At 45.2% G+C, this 22,356-nt stretch overlaps 1 protein-coding gene and 1 pseudogene across 7 annotated transcripts in view; one reads left to right on the forward strand and one right to left on the reverse strand.

Moving 5' to 3' along the window:
• Positions 1–2,881: 2,881 nt before the first annotated feature.
• On the reverse strand, positions 2,882–4,295 carry LOC307110178 (elongation factor 1-alpha 1-like; annotated as a pseudogene). The gene has a single exon. The product of its transcript is annotated as an elongation factor 1-alpha 1-like (transcript).
• Positions 4,296–9,365: 5,070 nt separating this feature from the next.
• Positions 9,366–22,356, forward strand: part of LOC307116439 (acyl-coenzyme A synthetase ACSM1, mitochondrial-like) — a 62,896-nt gene continuing 49,905 nt past the window's right edge. For 2 of the 6 annotated variants that reach the window (XM_079800402.1, XM_079800407.1), the window contains exons 1-2: positions 20,908–20,966; positions 21,264–21,504. In XM_079800402.1, coding sequence (XP_079656528.1) covers positions 21,313–21,504 — 192 coding nt within the window. In that variant the 5' untranslated portion in view covers positions 20,908–20,966; positions 21,264–21,312. Of the gene's footprint in view, positions 9,463–20,907; positions 21,505–22,356 lie in introns of those variants that run through there. The other 4 variants (XM_079800406.1, XM_079800405.1, XM_079800404.1 and 1 more) reach the window with 4 other exon arrangements.

Genomic DNA, 22,356 nt, shown 5'->3' on the forward strand with positions numbered 1-22,356 from the left:
TTTACTCAAGTCCTTACAGGCTTTACAGTACACCCAAAGAGCAGTCCAGAAGCATGTCTGAGATGCTCTGCCTGTACTAGCTTCTGATCCGGTTCATCCCTTCCACCCTGGTGACTCTGGCTAAAAAAATTTACCACTCAAGGACTGACTCCTACCTGGAAGGGACCACACACTGTCATCCTGACCACTCCTACAGCAGTCAAGGTCAAAGGGATCCCAACATGGCTTCATCACACCCAGCTCAAGGCAGCACAGGCAAAATGGACAATCCTGGACCCTTCGGATCCTCTAAAGATAAAACTTCCATGTGCGCCATGTTATTAATTATCTTTATAGGACTTGGTAAAGGAAACCTCAAAGCTGAATGGGTTAACAATGTTAACAACCCCCTCTCCCACAATAACCCACAAGAGTCAATGATTTGACTCATTTACATAAAACCAGTGGGGAATGAAGCATAGTAATGATCCCTCCTTTGGGAAAACGGCTGTTTAAAACTGCTGTTTTGAAGTTCTCTGCTATTTCTTGCTAGTCCCTTGTTCCATAAGTCAACTCTGTTACTTTTAGATGGTCTCTTATTCTGTAAAAATAACTTTTTTTTAAACTTAAATAATAGAAAAGATAAACTTAACTGCCTGACCTTGCAAGCTAGCCATCTAAAGGGGCTGATACGCTGATTCTGATAATAATTCCCATATTCTCATGCCAAGTGTCTGTTCATTATGTATCCAAGGTTACAGGTGTCTGTATAGATCTGATATGTACTCAAGGTTACAAGTTGTCTGTATAGATATGACAAATGTTTGTTAGATATGATATATACTCAAGGTTACAAGCTGTCTGCAAAATAACTTACACAAAGACCTAGAAGGATATAAAAAGGGAATACTCCTTCCTGTGTTTGTTCAGAATTTGACATAGATATTCTGCTCTGACCCTGCGTGCAATAAACGACTCCTAATTAATTGGATGGTTAAGGCATCTGGTATCTAGCTCACTGATTGATAATACAACACCTTCAGGGTCTCAGTACTCTAAAAAAAAAAAAAAGAGGGTCCCGGCCAGACAGTGTGGCTCGGTGGTTGAGCTACCTATGAGCCAGGAGGTCACGGTTCAATTCCCAGTTGGGGCACATGCCTGGGTTGAGGGCTCAATTCCCAGTATGGGTGTGCAGGAGGCAGCCAATCAATGATTCTCTCTCATCGTTGATGTTTATATCTCTTTTTCCCTCTCCCTTCCTCTACAAAATCAATAAAAATAATTTTTTTAAAAAGAAGAAGAGGGTCCTAGGATAAGAGAAACAGAGACCCTCGGACTTTGAGCTGAATAAAGAGCCCACCCTGCAATAGGTTTGGGAGGTTCAGATTCCCCAGCAAGCTGCACAGATAATATGCAAGAATGTGATATCTGAAACCTGTAATGAAGAAAGGACCCTACAGAGGCCCTGAAACAACCTTTGTTTTTTCCTTTTATCATTTACACGTTACTTACAGTTGCAAATGGATAATACCAAAGATGTCCCGAAAACTGTTAAAGGATATTCTCTAAAAACCACCCCCCCCCTGCAATCACAGTTCTCCTCCCTACAGGTAAATAATGCCAACCCCCCCATCCTTTCAAAGAGACCTGGAGGGTATTTGAAGAGAGCCAATGGTAGAGAGCTTAGTTGGTTTTCTCCCTCCTTACCCAGGTTGTATTAAAATTTGCACCCCATTGGAGCTCCCTCTGGCCGCCCCCTATATATAAAAGAACTCACTGTCCCTCAGGTCCTTTCTTCATCTTCCCAGTAGTGTGGGTGGAACAGGAAAAGCCTCGGGAAGCTCCATCACTGTGGTCCTGGCTTGGGCTAATAGATCAGTACTTCAGTCAACATTATCCTGGACGCCAGGCACTATCCTGGTGTTCAGCATCTGGTCCTCGCACCTGGTCCCAGTCACTGGGGAGGTAAAAGCCCAGGGACACCAAGGTCCTGGACAGCAGGCTGACTCTAGAACCAACCGAGGAATAGTGGAGGTACATGGCATGAAGCCAGATCTCAACTTGAACAATCTCAGAATTTTCTGAAAATGACATTTCCCCCAATGTTCTGGGTTGTGTAAGAAGTAGTGAGTTCCCTGTCTTGTTTGCATCAGATTATCTGATTTCCAAGTTCTCTCTTTCCTTCTGGAGATGGCACCAGCTAAAGAGCTTCTTGGGCCCAGCAAGACCTGATAAGTGATCCCCCCCACCTCCCCCAAGATTCTGAGGCACAAGGAACCAAAAGGGATGCAAAGCTCAATTGCCTGTGGATAATAGCTGGTCTGTCTACCAGGTGGTGCCAAATCCTTGCATTCATTTATTCAACAACTAGAGGCCCGGTGCATGAAATTCGTATACAGGTAGAGTACCTAGGCCTGGCCAGGGATCAGGGCCGACCATGTTCCCCACCTCCCTGCCTTCCTGCCTCCTTCTTCCCTCACTCCCTCAGCACCCTGCCACCACTGCTGGTCGCCTGCCATGTTCCGCGCCACCCCCAGTAGTCAGTGCACATCATAGCGAGCAATTGAACTCCCATTCTACTGGTCGAACTCCCGAGGGGACACTTAGCGTATATATATATTTAGGTGATTCCTAGGACTGGTATTGTCTCACCCAATAACTTTGTTATTTTAATGGGTCTCAAAATTCTGTGACAGATTTTTGGTCATGTTGTTTCCATTAAAGAGTACTGATTAAAACTAATAACTTAAAAACTGCCACACACACACAAAAGAACCAAATGGTCCATAAAACATTCTCCTTTCCTTCTGAAGGTTTTCCGATGCATTGTAATCATTAACCAGTCTTTTACTATTAAACTTAAATGGCCAATTGAGACAAACATTCTGAGACCGTTCTCCCACTACTGAGTAAGACGGGGTGGCAGGTGTTGGGAATAATATTCATTTAGCTTCTGAGCTTTCTGTGCAGACTTGGTGACTTTGCCAGCTCCAGCTGCCTTCTTGTCCACTGCTTTGATGACACCCACAGCAACTGTCTGTCTCATGTCACAAACACTGAAACGGCCCAGAGGAGGGTAGTTAGAGAAGCGTTAAACACACATGGGCTTGCCAGGAATCATATCAATGATGGAAGCATCACCAGATTTCAGAAATTTAGGGCCATCTTCCAGCTTTTTCCTAGAATGACAATCAATCTTCTCCTTCAGCTCAGCAAATTTGCAAGCAACATGAGCTGTGTGACCATCCAGCACCGGTGCATAGCCAGCACTGATCTGGCCTGGATGGTTCAGGATAATCACCTGAGCTGTGAAGCCAGCTTGCTTCCATTGGTGTGTCACCAGCCACATTGCCTCGGCGAACATCTTTGACAGACACGTTCTTGACTTTGAAGCCCACCTTGTCCCCAGGAAGAGCTTTACTCAAAGCTTCATGGTGCATTTCAACAGGCTTCACTTCAGTTGTAATGTTGACTGGAGCAAAGGTGATCACCTGCCGGGTTTGAGAAGACCAGTCTCCACTCGGCCCACAGGGACAGTACCAATACCACCAGTTTTGTAGACATCCTGGAGGGGCAGACGCAGGGGCTTGTCAGTTGGACGAGTTGGTGGCAGGATGCCATCCAGAGCTCCAAGCAGCGTGGTTCCACTGGCATTGCCATCTTTACGGGTGACCTTCCATCCCTTGAACCGAGGCATGTTAGCACTTGGCTCCAGCGTGTGGTCACCATTACAACCAGAAATGGGCACAAATGCTACTGTGTCAGGGTTGTAGCCAATTTTCTTAATGTAGGTGCTGACTTCTTTAACAATTTCCTCATATATTTTCTGGCTGTAGGCTGGATCAGTGGAATCCATTTTGTTAACACCAACAATCAGCTGTTTCACACCCAGTGTGTAGGCCAGGAGTACATGCTCACAGGTATGTCCATTCTTGGAGATGCCTGCTTCAAATTCACCAACATCACCAGCAATAATTAGGACAACACAGTCAGCCTGCGATGTGCTTGTAATCATGTTTTTGATGAAGTCTCTGTGTCCTGGGGCATCAATGATGGTCACATAATACTTGCTGGTCTCCAATTTCCACAGGGAGATATCAATGGTGACACCACGCTCACAGTCAGCTTTCAGTTTATCCAAGATCCAGGCATACTTGAAGGAGCCCTTCCCCATCTCAGCAGCCTCCTTCTCAAATTTGCTCGCTGGTTCTTTTGTCGATCCCACCACATTTGTAGATCAGACGGCCAGTAGTGGTAGACTTGCCGGAATCTACGTGTCCAATGACAACGATGTTGATGTGAGCTTCCTTTCCCATTTTGGGTTTGATTTAGTGGTGGTTTTCACGACACCTGTGTTTTGGCGGCAAACCCGTTGCGGAAAAGGGGAGAATACAACTTTAACAAAGAAAGTTTCCTCCCTCATGGGACTCACATTTTAGTTCCTTGTGGGAGGAGAAAGGGAGAAGCAGACAATAATTAATAAAAATATAGAATAGGATAGGTTGTGGCAAGTGGTATGGAAAATTTGGTAGGTAAGAATCAAAATGATTGCAATTCTTTCTATTTTCAGGAATAGAAAATATATGGGGTGGATTAAGAACCATCTGCTTTTTGTTGTTGTTGTTGTTAATCCTCACTTGGGGAAATTTTTCCATGGATTTTAGAGACTGTAGAAGGGAGAAATATGGATGTGAGAGAGACATATAGATTGGTTGCTTCTTGCACACACCCTGACTGGGGCTGGGATCGAGTCCGCAACCCAGGTATGTGCCCTTGCCCTGAATTGAACCCGAGACCTTACAGTCTTTGGACTGATGCTCTAACCACTGAGCAACTGGCTAGGGCAGAACCATATACTTTTGATAGACTTTTTTGTTTACAAAAGATTTACAGTAAAATCCCACCACCTTGGAGATTACCTCCTTGGAGACTGTTCAATAGGCCACTGGAATGTCATGTTGGATCATTGAGAGGCTCAGAAAAACACCAACTCCTTGTCTTGCCCACACTGATTTATGAAAAGGGGTGCTTTTGCTAGGCTTGCTATCTGGTTTCCTAGATTTAAAATAATTTTAAATTCTTTATTGTTTAAAGTATTACATATGTCTCCTTTTCCCCCCACTGACCTCTCCTCGACTGTTCCCACCCCACAGCACATGCCTTCACCCTCCTACTGTCTGTGTCCATGGGTTATGCTTATATGCATGCATACAAGTCCTTTGGTTACCGCCCCCCACTTCCACCCCCCAACCGTCTTCCATCTGAGGTTGGATGGTCTGTTTGATGCTTCTCTGTCTCTGGATCTATTTTTGTTCATCACTTTATGTTGTTCATTATATTCCGCAAATGAGTGAGATCATGTGATATTTATCTTTCTCCAACTGGCTTATTTTGCTTAGTGTAATGCTTTCCAGGTCCATCCATGCTGTTGCAAATGGTAGGAGTTCCTTCTTTTTTACAACAGTGTAGTATTCCATTGTGTAGATGTACCACCGTTTTTTAATCCACTCATCTGCTGATGGGCACTTAGGCTGTTTCCAAATCTTAGCTATTGTAATTGTGCTTCTATGAACATAAGGGTGCATACATCCTTTCTGATTTCTTGGGATATATTCCTAGAAGTGGGATTACTGGGTCAAATGGCAGTTCCACTTTTAGTTTTTTGAGGAAACTCCATACTGTTGTCCACAGTGGCTGTACCAGTCTGCATTCCCACCAGCAGTGCACGAGAGTTCCTTTTTCTCTGCATCCTCGCCAGCTCTTGTCGTTTGTTGATGATAGCTGTTCTGACAGGTGTGAGATAGTACCACATTGTCGTTTTGATTTGCATCTCTTGGATGATCAGTGATGTTGGGCAGGTTTTCATATGTCTCTTGGCCTTCTGTATGTCCTCTTTTGACAAGTGTCTATTTAGGTCCTTTGCCCATTTTTTGATTGGGTTGTTTATCTTCCTTTTGTTAAGTTGTATGAGTTCCTTGTAAATGTTGGAGATTAAACCCTTATTGGATATAACATTGGCAAATGTGTTCTCCCATGCAGTGGGCTCTCTTGTTGTTCTGTGGATGGTTCCTTTTGCTGTGCAGAAGCTTTTTAATTTGATGTAGTCCCATTTGTTTATTTTCTCCTTAGTTTCCATTGCCCTAGGAGCTGTATCGGTAAAGATATTGCTATGACAAATGTTTGATATTTTGCTGCTTATGGATTCTTCTAAGATTTTTTTTTAACTTTTTTTTTCTTCTAAGATTTTTATGGTTTCCCATCTTACATTTAGGTCCTTTATCCATTTTGAGTTTATTTTTGTGTATGGTGTAAGTTGGTGGTCTAGTTTCATTTTTTTGCATGAATTGTTCCAATGATCCCAACACCATTTATTGAAGGGACTATCTTGACTCTACTGTATGCTCTTGCCTCCTTTGGCAATTATTAATTGAGCATAGTGGTTTGGGTCAATTTCTGGGTTCTCTTTTCAGTTCCATTGGACTATATGTCTGTTCTTGTGCCAGTACCAGGCAGTTTTAAAAACAGTGGTTTTGTAATATAGCTTGATATTTGGTATTGTGATCCCTCTAACTTTGTTCTTCTTTCTCAGGATTGCTGAGGCTATTTGGGGTCTTTTTTTTTATTCCATATGAATTTTTGGAGAGTTTGTTCAAGGCCTGTGAAATATTCCGTTGATATCTTAATGGGGATTGCATTGACTCTATAGATAGCTTTGGGTAGTATGGACAGTTTAATGATGTTGATTCTACCGATCCATGAAAATGGTATATTCTTCCACTTGTTTATATCTTCCTCTATCTCTTTTTTTTTTCTTCAACATCCTGTAGTTTGCCAAGTACAGGTCTTTTACCTCCTTAGTTAAGTTTATTCCTAGTTATCTTAAATTTTTGTTGCAATGATAAATGGGATTGTTTTTTTAGTTACTCTTTCTGTAAGTTCAGTTTTTATCAGGTATAACAATGCCATAGGTTTCTGGATGTTAATTTTGTATCCTGCTACATTGCTGAATTCATTTATTAGGTATAGTAGTTTTTTGATGGAGTCTTTAGAGTTTTCTATGTACAATATCATGTCATCTGCAAATAATAACAGTTTTACTTTTTCTTTCCAATTTGGATGCCTTTTATTTCTTCTTGTCTGATTGCTATGGCTGGCACTTCCAATACTATGTTGAACAGGAATGTTGAAAGTGGGCATCCCTGTCTTGTTCCTGGGAAATGATTTTAGTATTTGTCATTTGAGTTTGATGTTGGCTACAGCCGTGGTCGGCAAACTGCGGCTCGCGAGCCACATGCGGCTCTTTGGCCCCTTGAGTGTGGCTGTTCCACAAAATACCACAGCCTGGGTGAGTCTATTTTGAAGAAGTGGCATTACAAGAAGTTTAAGTTTAAAAAATTTGGCTCTCAAAAGAAATTTCAATCATTGTACTGTTGATATTTGGCTCTGTTGACTAATGAGTTTGCCGACCACTGGGCTATAGGTTTGTCACATAAGGCTTTTATTATGTTGAGGTATGATCCCTCTATTCCCACTTTGCTGAGAGTTTTTATCAAGAAAGGGTGTTGGATTTTGTCAAATGCTTTTTCTGCATCAATTGATATGATTATGTGATTTTTGTCTTGTAATTTGTTTATGTGATGTATAATGTTTACTGATTTGCGGATATTGTACCATCCTTGTATCACCAGAATAAATCCCACTTGGTCAGGGTGTCTGATCTTTCTAATGTAATGCTGGATCCAATTTGCTAGAATTTTGTTGAGAATTTTAGCATCTATGTTCATCAGGGATATTAGCCTGTAATTCTCTTTCCTTGTGGTGTCTTTATCTGGTACTGACATGCGTGTCATAGGTTCGCCATCACTGTTCTAGGTGTTTCCAGCAATCTTTGGTGGTGACTTGAACAGTGGTATTTCTCTCCTTGTTCAATGGAGGTTGGGAGGTAAAATGTCATAGGAAAGTTGGGCCAGAATAGTGGAGATGCGCTACTCCCCAACAACACCCCCAAATGGCTCTAGTAGAGAATTAACAGTTCAAGCCACTACCTGTGACAATACCACTCACATGTGCATGCCTGAGCCAGGTGCTTCCCAGGCATTACCTAATGCAGTCCTTTCAGAGAGCCCAGGGGACACATCTGAGCAGCAACCCCCACACCTCCCTTTTTCAGACCAGAAGACCAAGGTTAGAATAGCAAATGGCCTGCACCTGGGCCATCTTATAAGTGGCTGAGCCAGAATTTCAGCTCAAGAGTTCGAGATTCCAAAGACCCTGCATTTTGCTAGTATAACAATGTTATACTTTAAATCACAAACTAATACAAACAACCAACATTGATTATGCCAAGCACTGTGCTATATGCTTCCACAAACTATTCCATCTAATCAGAACCACAACCAAACAACCATACCCTGGCTGGGTAGCTCAGTTGGTTACAGTGTCATCCAGATACACCAAGGTTGTGGGTTTGATTCCGGGTCTGGGCACATACAAGAAGCACTCAATAAATGCATAAATAAATGAAACAACAAATCTCTCTCAATCTTTCTCTCTCACTCTCTCTCTCATCAATAAAAATACAAACAGGAGATTAGGTGTCACTATTGTCACCCCTACTTTATGAATAAGGAAACCAAAGCTTAGAGAAAAGAGGTCAGTGAAGGTCAAAGAAATGGTAAATGGCAGACCTGAGGCTTCAACTTAAACCTTTCTGCCTCCAAAGCACTGGCTTTAACTACTAGGCAACACTGCCTTTTGCGCCTCATTTAAATGTGAACATTGGCTGAAACCGGTTTGGCTCAATGGATAGAGCGTCGGTCTGCGGACTGAGGGGTCCCAGGTTCGATTCCGGTCAAGGGCATGTACATTGGTTGCGGGCACACCCCCGGTGGGGGGTGTGCAGGAGGCAGCTGGTCGATGTTTCTCTCTCATCGATGTTTCTAGCTCTCTATACCCTCTCCCTTCCTCTCTGTAAAAAATCAATAAAATATAAAAATAAATGTGAACATTGGAGGGACAGGGCTGGGAAAGGGGAGCCAGTGAGCCACAGAGAACAGTGAGAGAGCTGCATTTGACCTTGTTTGTTCATTCACGCTGCACGTCATCCCACAAGAATTGGAGGTGACTTCATATGGTTTGTTTTTCTTTTCTCTTTATTGTTGAAAGTATTACAGATGTCCCTCCCTTTCTGCCCATTGACCCCCTCCCCCCCGCTCCCACCTGTATGGTTTGTCTTTCTAACGATGTGTCTCCATGCAGGCCTAAGATTGCCCTCTGCCCTATCCTACCTGAGTAGCTTCTTCCTTCTGAATCACCCAATACCTGCCAAGTTTTCTACCCCATGTGTGGCCAGGAGCTATTTGGTTATGTACACACCCCTGGAAACTGCTGACCAGAGAGGACTACACATTCAAACTTCACTTTTCTTTTCTGTGACAATCGGAGACCTGACCCAACTGTCTCCTAGACAATCCCCAGTTCCAGGTAAGACGGAGGCAAATGAGAGGTGAATGGCAGCTTCTCTCTCTCTCTCTCTCTCTCTCTCTCTCTCTCTCTCTCTCTCTCTCTCTCTGTGTGTGTGTCTGGGCCAGTAAGTATATACAGAGTCTGGAATTGAAAATCTGCAAGCCTGACTGTAGGTTGGCTGGCCTTTGTAAGTGTCCTAACCTCTCTGATACTTCATTTCCTTAACTGCAAAATGAAGGTGGTGATATCAAGTAGGATATCCATGGGGATATGCATAGGCTGTGCCTAGCACAGTGGCTGGCACATAGCAGGTGATCAATGTAATGTTAGACAGCTGTGCATGGGGTGGAGGGTACAGAGGGGAGTAAAAAAGACCAAGAAGGTGAATACTTGGAAAAGATTCCACTATGCAGTAGTGGGTTCACATTATATAAAGGTTGTGGCTTTCCTTTTCTAAAAAATTTTCATACCTAACAGGGGGTTGGGCTTTAGAATTTGCTGGGTGCTACAGGGCACCTCAATATTTATTGAGCCCTTACCCTTATTAGACACAGTGTCTATTGCACTCGGATTGTCACTGGCAAAGAGATTTTTGTAGATTATTTTACTAATCCTGTGGGCAGCTGGGTGGTAGGTATTGGTACTGTGCCCTCAAGTTCAGAGACACAAAATCACTCAGCTGGTAGGCAGTGGAACCAATTCTGGCTGGTAACGCTAAGATCCCCTGAGACACACTAAGTCTGTTATCTGATAAAATAAATATTTTTTTCAGGCTAAAGTTTGGTGAAATCAGAGCTCTGTTGCTGGATCCCAAGGCACTGTGGGCCTGAGCATAGAGTAGTGGGCCGAGCCACCCCTCAAAAGCCAGTGCCAAACTGAACTTAAGTATTTCAAATGATTGTATTATATATTATATATTATATATTATATATTACATATTATATATTATACTAGAGGCCCGGTGCACGAAATTCATGCACGGAGGGGGGTTGTCCCTCAGCCCAGCCTGCACCCTCTCCAATCTGGAACACCTCAAGGGATGTCCGACTGCCCGGGATCAGGCCTAAACGGGCAGTCGGACATCCCTCTCACAATCCAGGACTGCTGGCTCCCAACTGCTTGCCTGCCTGCCTTCCTGATTGCCCCTAACCGCTTCTGCCTGCCAGCCTGATCACTCCCTAACCACTCTCCTGCCAGCCTGTTTGCCCCCAACTTCCCTCCTCTGCCGGCCTGGTCATCCCTAACTGCCCTCTCCTGCAGGGTTGATCACCTCCAACTGCCCTCCCTTGCAGGCAGGGTGCCTCCCAACTGCCCTCTCCTGATGGCCATCTTGTGGTGGCCATCTTGTGTCCACATGGGGGCAGGATTTTTGACCACATGAGGGCAGTTATATTGTGTGTTGCAGTGATGATCAATCTGCATATTACTCTTTTATTAGATAGGATAGAGGCCTGGTACAGGGGTGGGGGCCAGCTGGTTTGCCCTGAAGGGTGTCCCTGATCAGGATGGGGTTCCCTTGGGGCGTGGGGCAGCCTGATCGAGGGCCTGTGGTGGTTTGCAGGCCAGCCATGCCCCCTGGCAACCCAAGCAGAGGCCCTGGTATCTGGAATTTATTTACCTTCTACAATTGAAACTTTGTAGCCTGGAGCAAAGTCAAGCCTGGGGCTCTCTCCTCGGCTGGCAGCCATTTCTGTTGGGGTTATAATTGAAACTTTGTAGCCTTAAGCGGAGGCCTGGGCCCGGCCAGGGTGTGGGGAAAGCTTTGCTTCCCCTGTTGCCGGGGGCAACCCTGGCCTGCTCTCTCAAGCTCCATTCTGCCGCCATTTCTGTTTGAATTTGTTTACCTTCTATAATTGAAACTTTGTAGCTTGAGTGGAGGCTTAGGCCTGGCCAGGGCAGGCGGAAAGCTTTGCTTCCTCTGTTACCTAGGAAACCTTGCTCTCTGTGGCTGTAGCCATCTTGGTTGGGTTAATTTGCATATTCGCTCTGATTGGATGGCAGGCGTGGCTTGTGGGTGTGTTGGAGGTATGGCCAATTTGCATATTTGTCTATTATTAGGTAGGATGTTATATGTTATATGTTATATATTATATGTTCTATATTATATATCATGTATTATGTATTAGGCATCACATACCATGTATCACATGTTACATATTATATATCATATGTTATATATCATATATTGTATATTGTATATCATATATCATATGTTATATATTATACTAGAGGCCCAGTGCACGAGATTCATGCACTGGGGGGAGCGTTCCTCAGCCTGGCCTGTGCCCTCTCGCAGTCCGGGGCTCTCACAAGTCCAGGACCCCTCACTCCTTACCGCCCGCCTGCATCGAAGGCGGGACAGGCTCCCGCCACCGCTGCTGCCCTCGCCAGCCTGGCTTCTGACTGAGCACACTTCCCCTCTGGGAGTGCACTGACCACCAGGGGGCAGCTGGAGGCCTGGTGCACGGATTCATGCACTGGTGGGGTCCCTCAACCTGGCCGGCAGAGATCTGGCTGAAACCGGCAGTCCAACATCCCCCAAGGGATGTAGTAGGAGATGACCCCTAGTGGTCAGTGAGCATCATAGTGACCGGTCGTTCTGCTGTTCAGTTGATTTGCATATAGGCTTTTATTATATAGGATTAATTGATTTCAGAGATGAAGGGAGAGGGAGAGAGAGATAGAAACATCAATGATGAGAAAAAATCATTGATCGACTGCCTACTCCACACCCCACAATGGGGAGCAAGCCCACAACCTGGGCATGTGCTCTGACCAGGAATTGAACCTCAACCTCCTGATCAACACTCAACCACTGAGCCATGTCAGTGGGACTCACATGATTGTTCTTTAAAACTATTTTGTAGGATGTGCTGAGATCAGTAATTTTCAATCATTTTTATCCATGGCACACATAAACTAATTACTATAACTCTGTTGCCGGAGCTGACCAGCAGACCTTGATGAATGATTTCTCTGACACATGATTTGCTGTGAAAGAGAAGGCTAAGGGACTGCCTGGCTAAAGGAACCACAGCCCCATTCACCTGCCTCCTTAGGCTTTTTTTTAAAAATATATTTTATTGATTTTTTACAGAGAGGAAGGGAGAGGGACAGAGAGTTAGAAACATCGATCAGCTGCCTCCTGCACACCCCCCACTGGGGATGTGCCCGCAACCAAGGTACATGCCCTTGACCGGAATCGAACCCGGGACCCTTCAGTCTGCAGGCCGACGCTCTATCCACTGAGCCAAACCGGTTTCGGCCCTCCTTAGGCTTTTATTGTAACAGCAGCTTGAATTAAAATTAACTATTAGATACTATCAGCAGGGTAAATATCCTTGAGAAGACACATGCGTCTGTAGTGACCTTTAAGCAAGGGCATCTAAAGAATAAACATAAAGATTCCAGCAAAACACCCTTGTTTGGAAAAGTCAAGGCAGGGTCTGCCGCCTTTGGCAAGGTCCCCCTAGAGGCCTCCACCCTTTCGGAGAATCCTCCTTACAGACTTTCCAACCAAGTCCTGTGCTTCCCCACACTCTGTGGCACACCAAAAATATGTTCTATTTTTTGCCACTCTGACCAAAAATAGATATTATTTTTATTCATCCACACTAGTTGGCTATTATTGTGTTCGCTGTTGTCATTTTTTTAAATTGACATTCTAAGGGAAAAGAGGTCAGTGCTCCTGACTACATAGTCAGGTATTGCATGTTTTAAAAATTCTTGTGGTACACAGGTTGAAAATCACTGCCTTAGATTATAAAGCCCGAGAGGGTATGAACGCTTGCAGCCTAAATAATATCTGATGGTATCTAAAACCACATGTGGCACAGTAAATATTTGATGAATGAAAAATATATTTATCTGTAATTCAGACATTTTGTAGGCACACTGTATCTTCACTGCCCAATTTTCATCTTTTAGTTTTCCAAATTATGGCAACAGGGAAAATCATTGTTGCGTTCCAATGTCAGGCATTGTGAGGAATATCTATATATATATAAAAGCCTAAGTGACCGTTCAACCGTTCAACCAGTCGCTATGACATGCACTGACCATCTGGTGGCAGATGCTCAACGCAGGAGCTGCCCCCTATGGGACCACTGCTCCACTGACTTATCGTCATCAGGCGCCGGGCTCACAGCTGGTGAGTGCAGCTGTGGCAGCGCAAGCCTCTCCCATGGACACCCCTGTGTGCCCCTCCCCCATCCAGACCAGGATGGGATTGGGATGGGGAACAGCATTGGGACTGACTGGGCGTGAGCCTGCAGCTGCTTCTCGTTCATGGGGCGCTGGTATTACCCTAGGCGGAGGGGGCCTAAGGAGAGGCAGTGGCAGCAGGTCCAGCGGGGCTGGGATGAGCGGGAGCGGCAGCGCCTCCCGGGGCTCGGGCTCCTCCCCAGCTGCCTGCCACTTCGCGTACTACTACATCCCTTGGAGGAGGTTGGACGGCCGGTTTCAGCCAGATCCCTGCAGGCCAGGTCGAGGGACCCCACCAGTGCATGAATCTGTGCACCAGGCCTCCAGTGTATACATATACATATACATATACATATACATAGTTATAGACACAGATATACATGTAGTTATAGATATCACTATGGTAATATATAGTGAGATATACCAATATCAATATGGATATAGACATAAACACAGCTATTGATGTAGTTATAGGTATAGATATGATAAAGTTATAGCTACAGATAGTGACCGCAGATGTTGGCATACTTATAGATATAGAAATTGACAGTTATAAAGACAGTTATACATGAAGATAGAAATAGACATGTAAGTATAGATATCCCCATGTTTAGCCTTCTTAATGTATTAATGCAGAAGCTGGACGCTGTGGTGTCTGCTCAGCAGTGTACCCCTGATCCTTCTCATTAGACGTTAATTCCAAAGCTCAAGCAGCCATCTTTTTTGAAGCCTGATTGTTCAATGAGTTTCCCCAGAAAGAGTGTTTGATAGTAGAAACCCCCAGACCTGGATTATTTATCTGTGCTGAGTCTGTGTTCACATGCTTCACACAGGATGTCATTCTTTCACTACTCCAGGTGTTGCTAATATTTCCATATTTTGGAGGGAGGTTAAGAAAATTGCCCAAAGCTGTGTAGGTGAGGAGTGAGGGGCTAGCATATGAACCTGTGTCACTTGGCTCCTAAGGTAAGGTGACCAGATTTTAACATTGGTAAAGCGGGACACCATTGACGGTGGTGGTTGGTGGGGGGGTTCTTTCTTTCTTTTTTAAAAAAATATATTTTATTGACTTTTTACAGAGAGGAAGAGAGAGGGATAGAGAGTTAGAAACATCGATGAGAGAGAGACATTGATCAGCTGCCTCTTGCACACCCGCTACTGGGGATGTGCCTGCAACCAAGGTACATGCCCTTGACCGGAATCGAACCTGGGACCCTTGAGTCCGCAGGCCGACGCTCTATCCACTGAGCCAAACAGATTTAGGTCCGGGCGGGGGGAGGGAGGGTTCTTGATTAAAAATTTGGTCTATATTGTAATTGCTTTTGTTTTTTTTAATAAAAGGAAATTCACTTCTTAGATCATTGTTGAATTTGCATCCTCTTTTCTTACTCATTATGTTAAAAATCTAAAAAAAATAATTTAAAATTATATTATAAATTATTATATACACATTGCTTAAAAACACAGTAAGTAGGTACATAATTACATGAACATATTTTATTGTTAGTTTATAAATTAAATTAATTTGATTGTTATAAAGTAACTATATTTTAAAAATTATTTTAATCCTATATTTCTTTCTAAATAATAACAATATTAACTTGTATTATTTTTCCTCTGAATTTGCCGTAACGTAAGTCGTAAGTGTCACTTTCAAGGCCGGCGCTAGACTTTTTGCCGCCACTATAAAATATAAATAATACGAGTACTGTCTGCTAAATTCAAGAAAATTTATGTATTTATGAAATAAATAAATAAATTACTTACCTAAATTATCTGAATAGCTGATTTGTAATGACATCACTTGTTTAACTAGCTTACTAGCATGCAGTACGATGTGTATCGTCTGAGAGACAGTTACAAAATGTTTTCATCGTTGCCAATCCCCAAAAATGCCATTGTTCATTAAGTCCAAACAACGGTGGTGGAATTCTAACAACTCATCCACAATGCGAACTTTAATAAGCAGTTCTCGATAATCAGTTCTCAACAATTATTTGTTATTATTAAAGTTTAACATTATAAAATTAACAAAAATAATATAAAACTCATATCCTGGCTAAATAGCCGCATGGTCCCCGAAAACCGTATATTCCCTTCCCGTTGTCCCGCCGTTCCCTAGCTTGTCGTGCATTCTTTCCAAAAATCGGGACTTTTTTAAAACGCCGCGGGACGCGGGGCAAATTGTTAAAAATCGGGACAGTCCCGCCAAAAGTGGGACGTCTGGTCACCTTATCCTAAGGGCACGCTCTCAGCTCCCACAGTCCTCCCAGCTGGGTGCTTGTGGCACTTGGCCCTCTCACGTGATGAAGATTAAATCAGAATTTCAAACACATTTACAGGATAAGGTAATGCCAACGTCAGTTCTTTGTTGTTTGATTAAGAGAGGTGTATTGGATAGCTAGGTCTGCTGTTACAAAGAACCACAGCCTGGGGGGCTTAAACCTCAGGAATTTACTTCTCACAGCTCAGGAGGCAAGAAGTCTGAGATCAAGGTGTCAACAGGGGGGTCTCTTCTTGGGCTTAGCTCTGGGCTTGAAGTTGTCCATCTTCATGTTCACACCACATTCTCCCTCTATGTGTCTGAATCCCGATCTCTTCTTATAAGGACGTCAGTTATATCAAATTAGGGTCCATCTAGTGACTTCATTTTAACTTAATTACCTCTTTAAAGATTCTTCCTCCAGACCTGGCTGGTGTATTTTCAGTGGTTAGAGCATTGGCCTGCGAATGGAAGGGTCCCGGGTTTAATTCCTGGTCAGGGAATGTACCTCGGTTGCAGATTCCATCCTGTGCCCCAGGCGCATGCGGAAGGCAACCAATCCATGTGTGTCTCTCACATCAGTATTTCTCTCTCTCTCTCTCTCTCTCTCTCTCTCTCTCTCTCTCTCTCTCCCCCCCCCCCAGTCTCTCCCCTCCTCCTCCCCCCTTTCCACTCTCTTTGAAAAGCAATGGAAAAATATCCTCAGGTGAGGATTAACTAACTAAATAACTAAATAGCAAAGGTCTCCTTAGGTGAGGACTAACAACAACAACAAAAGATTCTGCCCTAACCGGTTTGGCTCAGTGGATAAAGCCCCGGCCTGCAGACTGAAGGGTCCCAGGGTCCCTGGTTTGATTCCAGTCAAGGGCATGTACCTTGGTTGCGGGCACATCTCTAGGAGGGGGTGTACAGGAGGCAGCTGATCCATGTTTCTAACTCTCTATCCCTCTTCTTTCCTCTCTGTAAAAAAATCAATAATCATATCTAATAAAATGGTAATATGCTAATTACCATCACTCCGCTACGCCCACGATTGGGCCGGCTGGAGGCGCGGGGGCGGGACTCAGGGTGGCCGATTGGCTGGCGGTAGGAGCGGGGGTGGGGACTCGCGAGTCCCCGACCCCCGCTCCTCGCGCCGGCTTAAACGGCCGGAGCTGCTTAGGTTGGTGCTGCGGAAGACGCTGGTGGTGGAACTCGGGGTGGCGGATTGCGTGCCTGCTGGCACCAGTTTTCCGCCAGCAGCAGTTTTCCTCTGGCCACCCGCCCGATCGGAGCGCCTCCTGATCGGAGTTCCTCTCGGGGTGGCCGATTGTGCTGGCGGGAGGCGCTCTGATCGGCGGGTGGCCAGAGGAAAACTGCTGCTGGCGGATAACTGGTGCTGGCAGCCAGGTGAAGGAAAAGTCTAGTGCACGAAACTTCGTGCAACAGGCTCCTAGTATATATATAAAGATTCTTCCTTCGAATATAGTCTGATTCTGAGGATTAATTAATTTCTTTGTTATTTCACTCCCTTTGGTTTAAGAGGTCTTTTTTGAGCTGTCCTTGGATAGTTTAAGGGATCTTCTGAGGTCCTGTGTATGGAAATAACAACGGAGTCTGATATTCTTGCTCTAAACCAGTTGGTGCTGGTGGAGGGTGGTACATGTTGGAAACAATAGCAGGGGAAATGGGCTTCTCGGACCAGCTCTGCTCCTAAACTTGCCTTGCAACCTGGAGAAATTCCTCTTGGGGTGTTGGCTTAGATCAGGGTTTTTAAGCTCAAATGTCCACAGAGGCTGAACAGTAAGTGGAGAAACAGGGGTGTGTGGCAAAATAAGGAGTGGTGGGAACCCTGCAAAGGTGGAGAACGTCCCTAATCCATTTTCTCAGTGGTTAGAGCATCAGCCGTCAGACTGAAGGGTTGGTGGGAGCTAGGGGGGGGAGGGGGAGAGACACCTCGATTGGTTGCCTCTCACATCGATGTTTCTCTTTCCCTGTCTCTCTCTTTAAAAATCAATGGGAAAAATATCCTCGGGTGAGGATTAACAACAAACAAACAAAAACACCAAAAAATGGAGCAGATAATTTTTTCGCCAAAGGAAATGTGTTTGAGGGCCAGGTCTGGATCAGCTGATACCTCAGGGCCTTTCTTCCGAAGGTGCTCCACAAAACAAAAGATGGTACTGTTAGTTGGCAGGCACTAAAAAGGAAGGGGTTATTGTAGTTCCTGTGGCCTAAGGACCATGCTGACAAGCAAACTCTAAGGGGAGAACTTCTCATATGTCTGTGCTCTTTTCTGCAGACAGTAATCCAATGACATATTTAGCTATGGTTTTCCTACTGGGAATGCAGAGCAGGGTTCTGGGGGCAGCATCAAAATTAATTGGGGTTAGGTTATTATGGGTCAAAAGGACCTGAGCCCAGCCAGCGTGGCTCAGTGGTTGAGCATCGACCTGTGAAGCAGGAAGTCACAGTTTCATTCCTGGGTTGTAGGCTGGATACCCAGTAGGGGGCGTGCAGGAGGCAGCGGATCAGTGATTCTCTCTCATCATTGATGTTTCTATCCCTCTCTCCCTCTCCCTTCCTCTCCGAAATCAATAAAAAATTTTTTAAAAAAGGACCTGAAAGTAAGCTGAGTCAAGTTTTATTGGTCTATTCTGGGGGTCTGTGGTCAAGCAGCAGCATCTAACTGCTGAAACCAGGCAAGGGGGCTTCCCTGTTTGCAGTGATGACGTGCTTGAACCTCCAAGCTATTTGTGAGGCCACCTTCCCTCAGTCAACATTCTCATGGAAAGATAATTCTAGCTTAAGCCACTTTTTACCCTCAAACTTCAAGAAGGAACCTAAGAAAACAGGGTTTTGATTCTGTAACTGGACAAACAATGGGTCCATGCTGCCTGTCACTACTCAAGCCAATTAAGCAGAGACAGGCTTGAATCACATATGAGCATTTATTCCAATACTAGAGGCCCGGTGCACAAAATCTGTGCACAAGTAGGGTCCCTAGGCCTGGCTGGGGATGAGGGCCAATCAGGTTCCCTGCCTTCCCACCTCCCCGCCTCCCTGCCTCCTCCTCCCCTTGCTCTTTCAGCGCCCTGCCACCTCCTCTGCCACTGGTTGCCTGCCATGTTCAGCGCCGCCCCCTTGTAGCCAGCATACCTCATAGCGAGCGATTGAACTTCAGGTCTCCTGGTCAAACTCCCGAGGGAACACTTTGCATATTAGCCTTTTATATCTATAGATTGCCGGCAATATGGGAGAGCAGCAGGTCGCCCACAAAAATCTGCTCTGCCCCCCACCATAAACCAGCTATTTATATCAGTAGAAGTACAAAGGAAAGTAGGCAAAAGGGCAAATGGGCAGTTGACAGATATGCAAAAGGGCTGGGGATCTTCAAAGGGCTTAGTGATGTGCAAGGGCTGGGATCACAGGGGAAATAACCAAAGGGTGGGCCAAAAGGTCCGTTAACAGGTAAGCAGGCTGGAGATTTGCAAAGGCCTACAGGTATGCAAAAAGGCTGGCTGGCGCCTCTGGTTTCTGCAGCAAAGTTAATCTTTCCATGATAATAGGCAGCTCCAAATGGGGAGGGCAGGCTGCATTTCCAGGTGAGCTCCCAGGTCCTGAGTGCACTGCCAGCCAGGTCAGAATGTGCCTTCTTTAATCAGAATGAAACAATCACGGTTAACAGAGCAGGATTAATATTTCCTACAATACTAGCTGGTTCCCCAACATTCTATTTCTGCCCCCTTACACTCCCATTTTAAGGGCATTTGTTGGCATCTGGAGTGGCAAAGAAGTTTCATGGGTCAACTCTGATAATAGCTGCCCTGACATTGTCCTGGAGGGCCCTGAGGCTAGAACCCAGTCCAGGAGGGAAGGTGCTGTGGTATTAGCCTCATCAGTCCCGAGTATAGTTGTGTATATTTGTCAATATCCTCATAGTCTTCTAATGTAATAAAACAACAACATTTAAACCTGCAAAAAAATTTTTGTGAGTTTATTTGAGCCATACTGTCGATATATGCCGGGAAACAGAACCTCAACGAATTGAGATAATGCTCCAGAGAATGGCGGGTTACATTTGTATTTATACATTGCCATCAAAGGAGGGACATAGGTGGGTTACATGAAATTCATTGGTGATAGATTAAGGAGATGGGATAAAGCAAAGTGGGGGAAACCCCTGGGTTTGGATAAAAAGTAAAATGATGGACACATACTTAGGTGGGTGCATTAACATGGTAATGAAGGAATTTGTGGTATCTGTCCTGGCGCCCACCACATTTGGTTGTGCCCCAGGGGCTCCAGAAAAAGGGAAGTTACAAGTTACCCAGACATTTCAAGGGTATGTTATCATAGATGCAAAAAGCCAGATAAGCTCAGTGAAGATAAAGGTTGACCTTGTCAGTGAAGATACCAGCCTAAGACATAACTGCCCACCATAACTGCTTTTAGTTGAAGTTTAATTTCAGACCATCCTTTGTGGTGACTTTAGGTCTCCGAGTTTGCAAGACTGCCATGCAGGCCTCCCCTGAGCTGGCAGGTCAGCATGTGGCCCCTTTCGTCCACAGTCTCAAGTGACTGAAACCTGATCTCAGGCAGGAAAACTGCTTGGCTTACAGAATCCAGGACAGGGTATTAACAAGAAAGGACTGGAGATGCAGAGGGGCCTGAGGAACACTATGAACCAGCAACTGGAAGGTGTTCCAGGTCCTTTCAGCCCCTCAGTCCAGTCTCTGCACATGAGTTTTCTTCTCTCCTGCAGAGCAGTCATCTCACATGACAGGAATCATGACCAGCGACAGGTTCTCAGATGCACACTTCGTGGCCTCCCCCAGAGACAGAGTGCCTTTACACCCTTCGGTAACAAGCACACACACATATTTGAGAAAGGGATTGTGGGCAGCTCAGTCTGGATTAAAAAATCGCAAGGAATGATTGCTCAACCCTGGACCAATGAACTTTGGACAGGGAATCATCTAAAAATATAACAGCTCCCGTGAGAACAGCACAGTTGGGCTCGGCAGGAAGAGAGGAGTTAGAGCCAGGCTAGCATGGAGAACAGGACTTTCAAGTGGTGAGTTTCCCACAAAGGGGCTGGTCCCATGGCTGCCAACCTGAGCTGAACTCCCAGGGGGTGAGAGAGAAGGAGAAGACCCTCAGGAAGGTGTACCAATCTCATCTAGTAGCTATAATCCCTCTCAGCCTGTGGTTCCTGAGCTGGGAAGAGAAATCCTAAATCCTAAGTCACTAAGTTGTGCCTGCAAATACTGGTCAACTGAAACCAATCTCCAGCCATCGACCAGAAATGTGCCTCGTCTTGTGGAGGAAAGTCCTGTCCCACGACTGACCTATTAGCCATCTCTTCCCGAAGCAGGTGGTGACTGAGAGGTCCGTGCCTGCTTCCTGAGGACTGCTCCGCCATGCAGTGGCTGATGAGGCTCCGGGTCCTTTGGGGCACCCACAAATCCTGCCACGCCTTCCAGCATGCCCCTTGGCACTTGCGCTCCCAGTCTGTATCAGCAACTGGCGCCCCGCGATGGAATGACCATGATACACCTGAGAAATTTAACTTTGCAAGTGATGTCCTGGACTACTGGACTCAAATGGAGAAGGTGAGGAGGCGCCTGTGATGGGGGTGAGGGTAGGCGTGATATCTCTGGCTTATCTTGCTCCTCATAGGCTGAGGCACAGACCCGATACAGCGTCTGCCTCAACTTACCAGTGTGGTGGGAAAAGCTTATGTTTTGGGGTTCAGTTCTCAATTCTCATCCTGGCCACTTCCGCACTTCTCTGAGCCTCAATGGTTTTATCTGTGAAATGGGGACAATCTCCCTTAAGAAACATGACAGCAAGTAAAAGTATCTGGTACAGTCAGATAATTGTGACCAAATGCAAAGTTCTAACTACAAGGTCAGCAACTTGATGTTCATCTGAATTCTGACCTTCCACTAAGGGGACTGTGAGCCTCACTGGAATTCATCTCATCAAACTTGGGCTCAACTTCAGGCTGCACAGAGGGAAGGGACAGGCCCCCTGCTGGTGCACCTGCGCACCTGACAGGTAGAGCTCAGTCAGCTGTCCTCCTGTGAGGAGAGGAAGGCCAGCTGCAGGCCTCGCTACCAAAGACGACTGGGGTGTGGCATTGGGGTCTGTCCAGAGAAACCAGTCCCTCAGCCTCTAGAGTTTACAGGTCTCTTCAGAAGACACCAAGTGCTTGAAATTGAAAGGGGAGCAGTGATGTGTACCCCAGGGGATGAGGTGGACAATAGGTGGTGTTCCAGCTACTCAGTCCCAGCTGATGATGATCACAGTGTGAAAAGTTACCCAACATTATCTTTGTAGAAAGAGAGAATTCTCCAGCAATGTAGTCTGACAGTTGATGGAATTTTTAAGTTTCCCATGAATTTAACATATGCGTTCACGTGCTAGTGTTCAAGGCCTATATGCCTTTCATGGGGCTTCTT

Source organism: Cnephaeus nilssonii (assembly GCF_951640355.1).
Source record: "Cnephaeus nilssonii genome assembly, chromosome: 2".
Lineage (NCBI taxonomy): Eukaryota > Metazoa > Chordata > Mammalia > Chiroptera > Vespertilionidae > Cnephaeus > Cnephaeus nilssonii.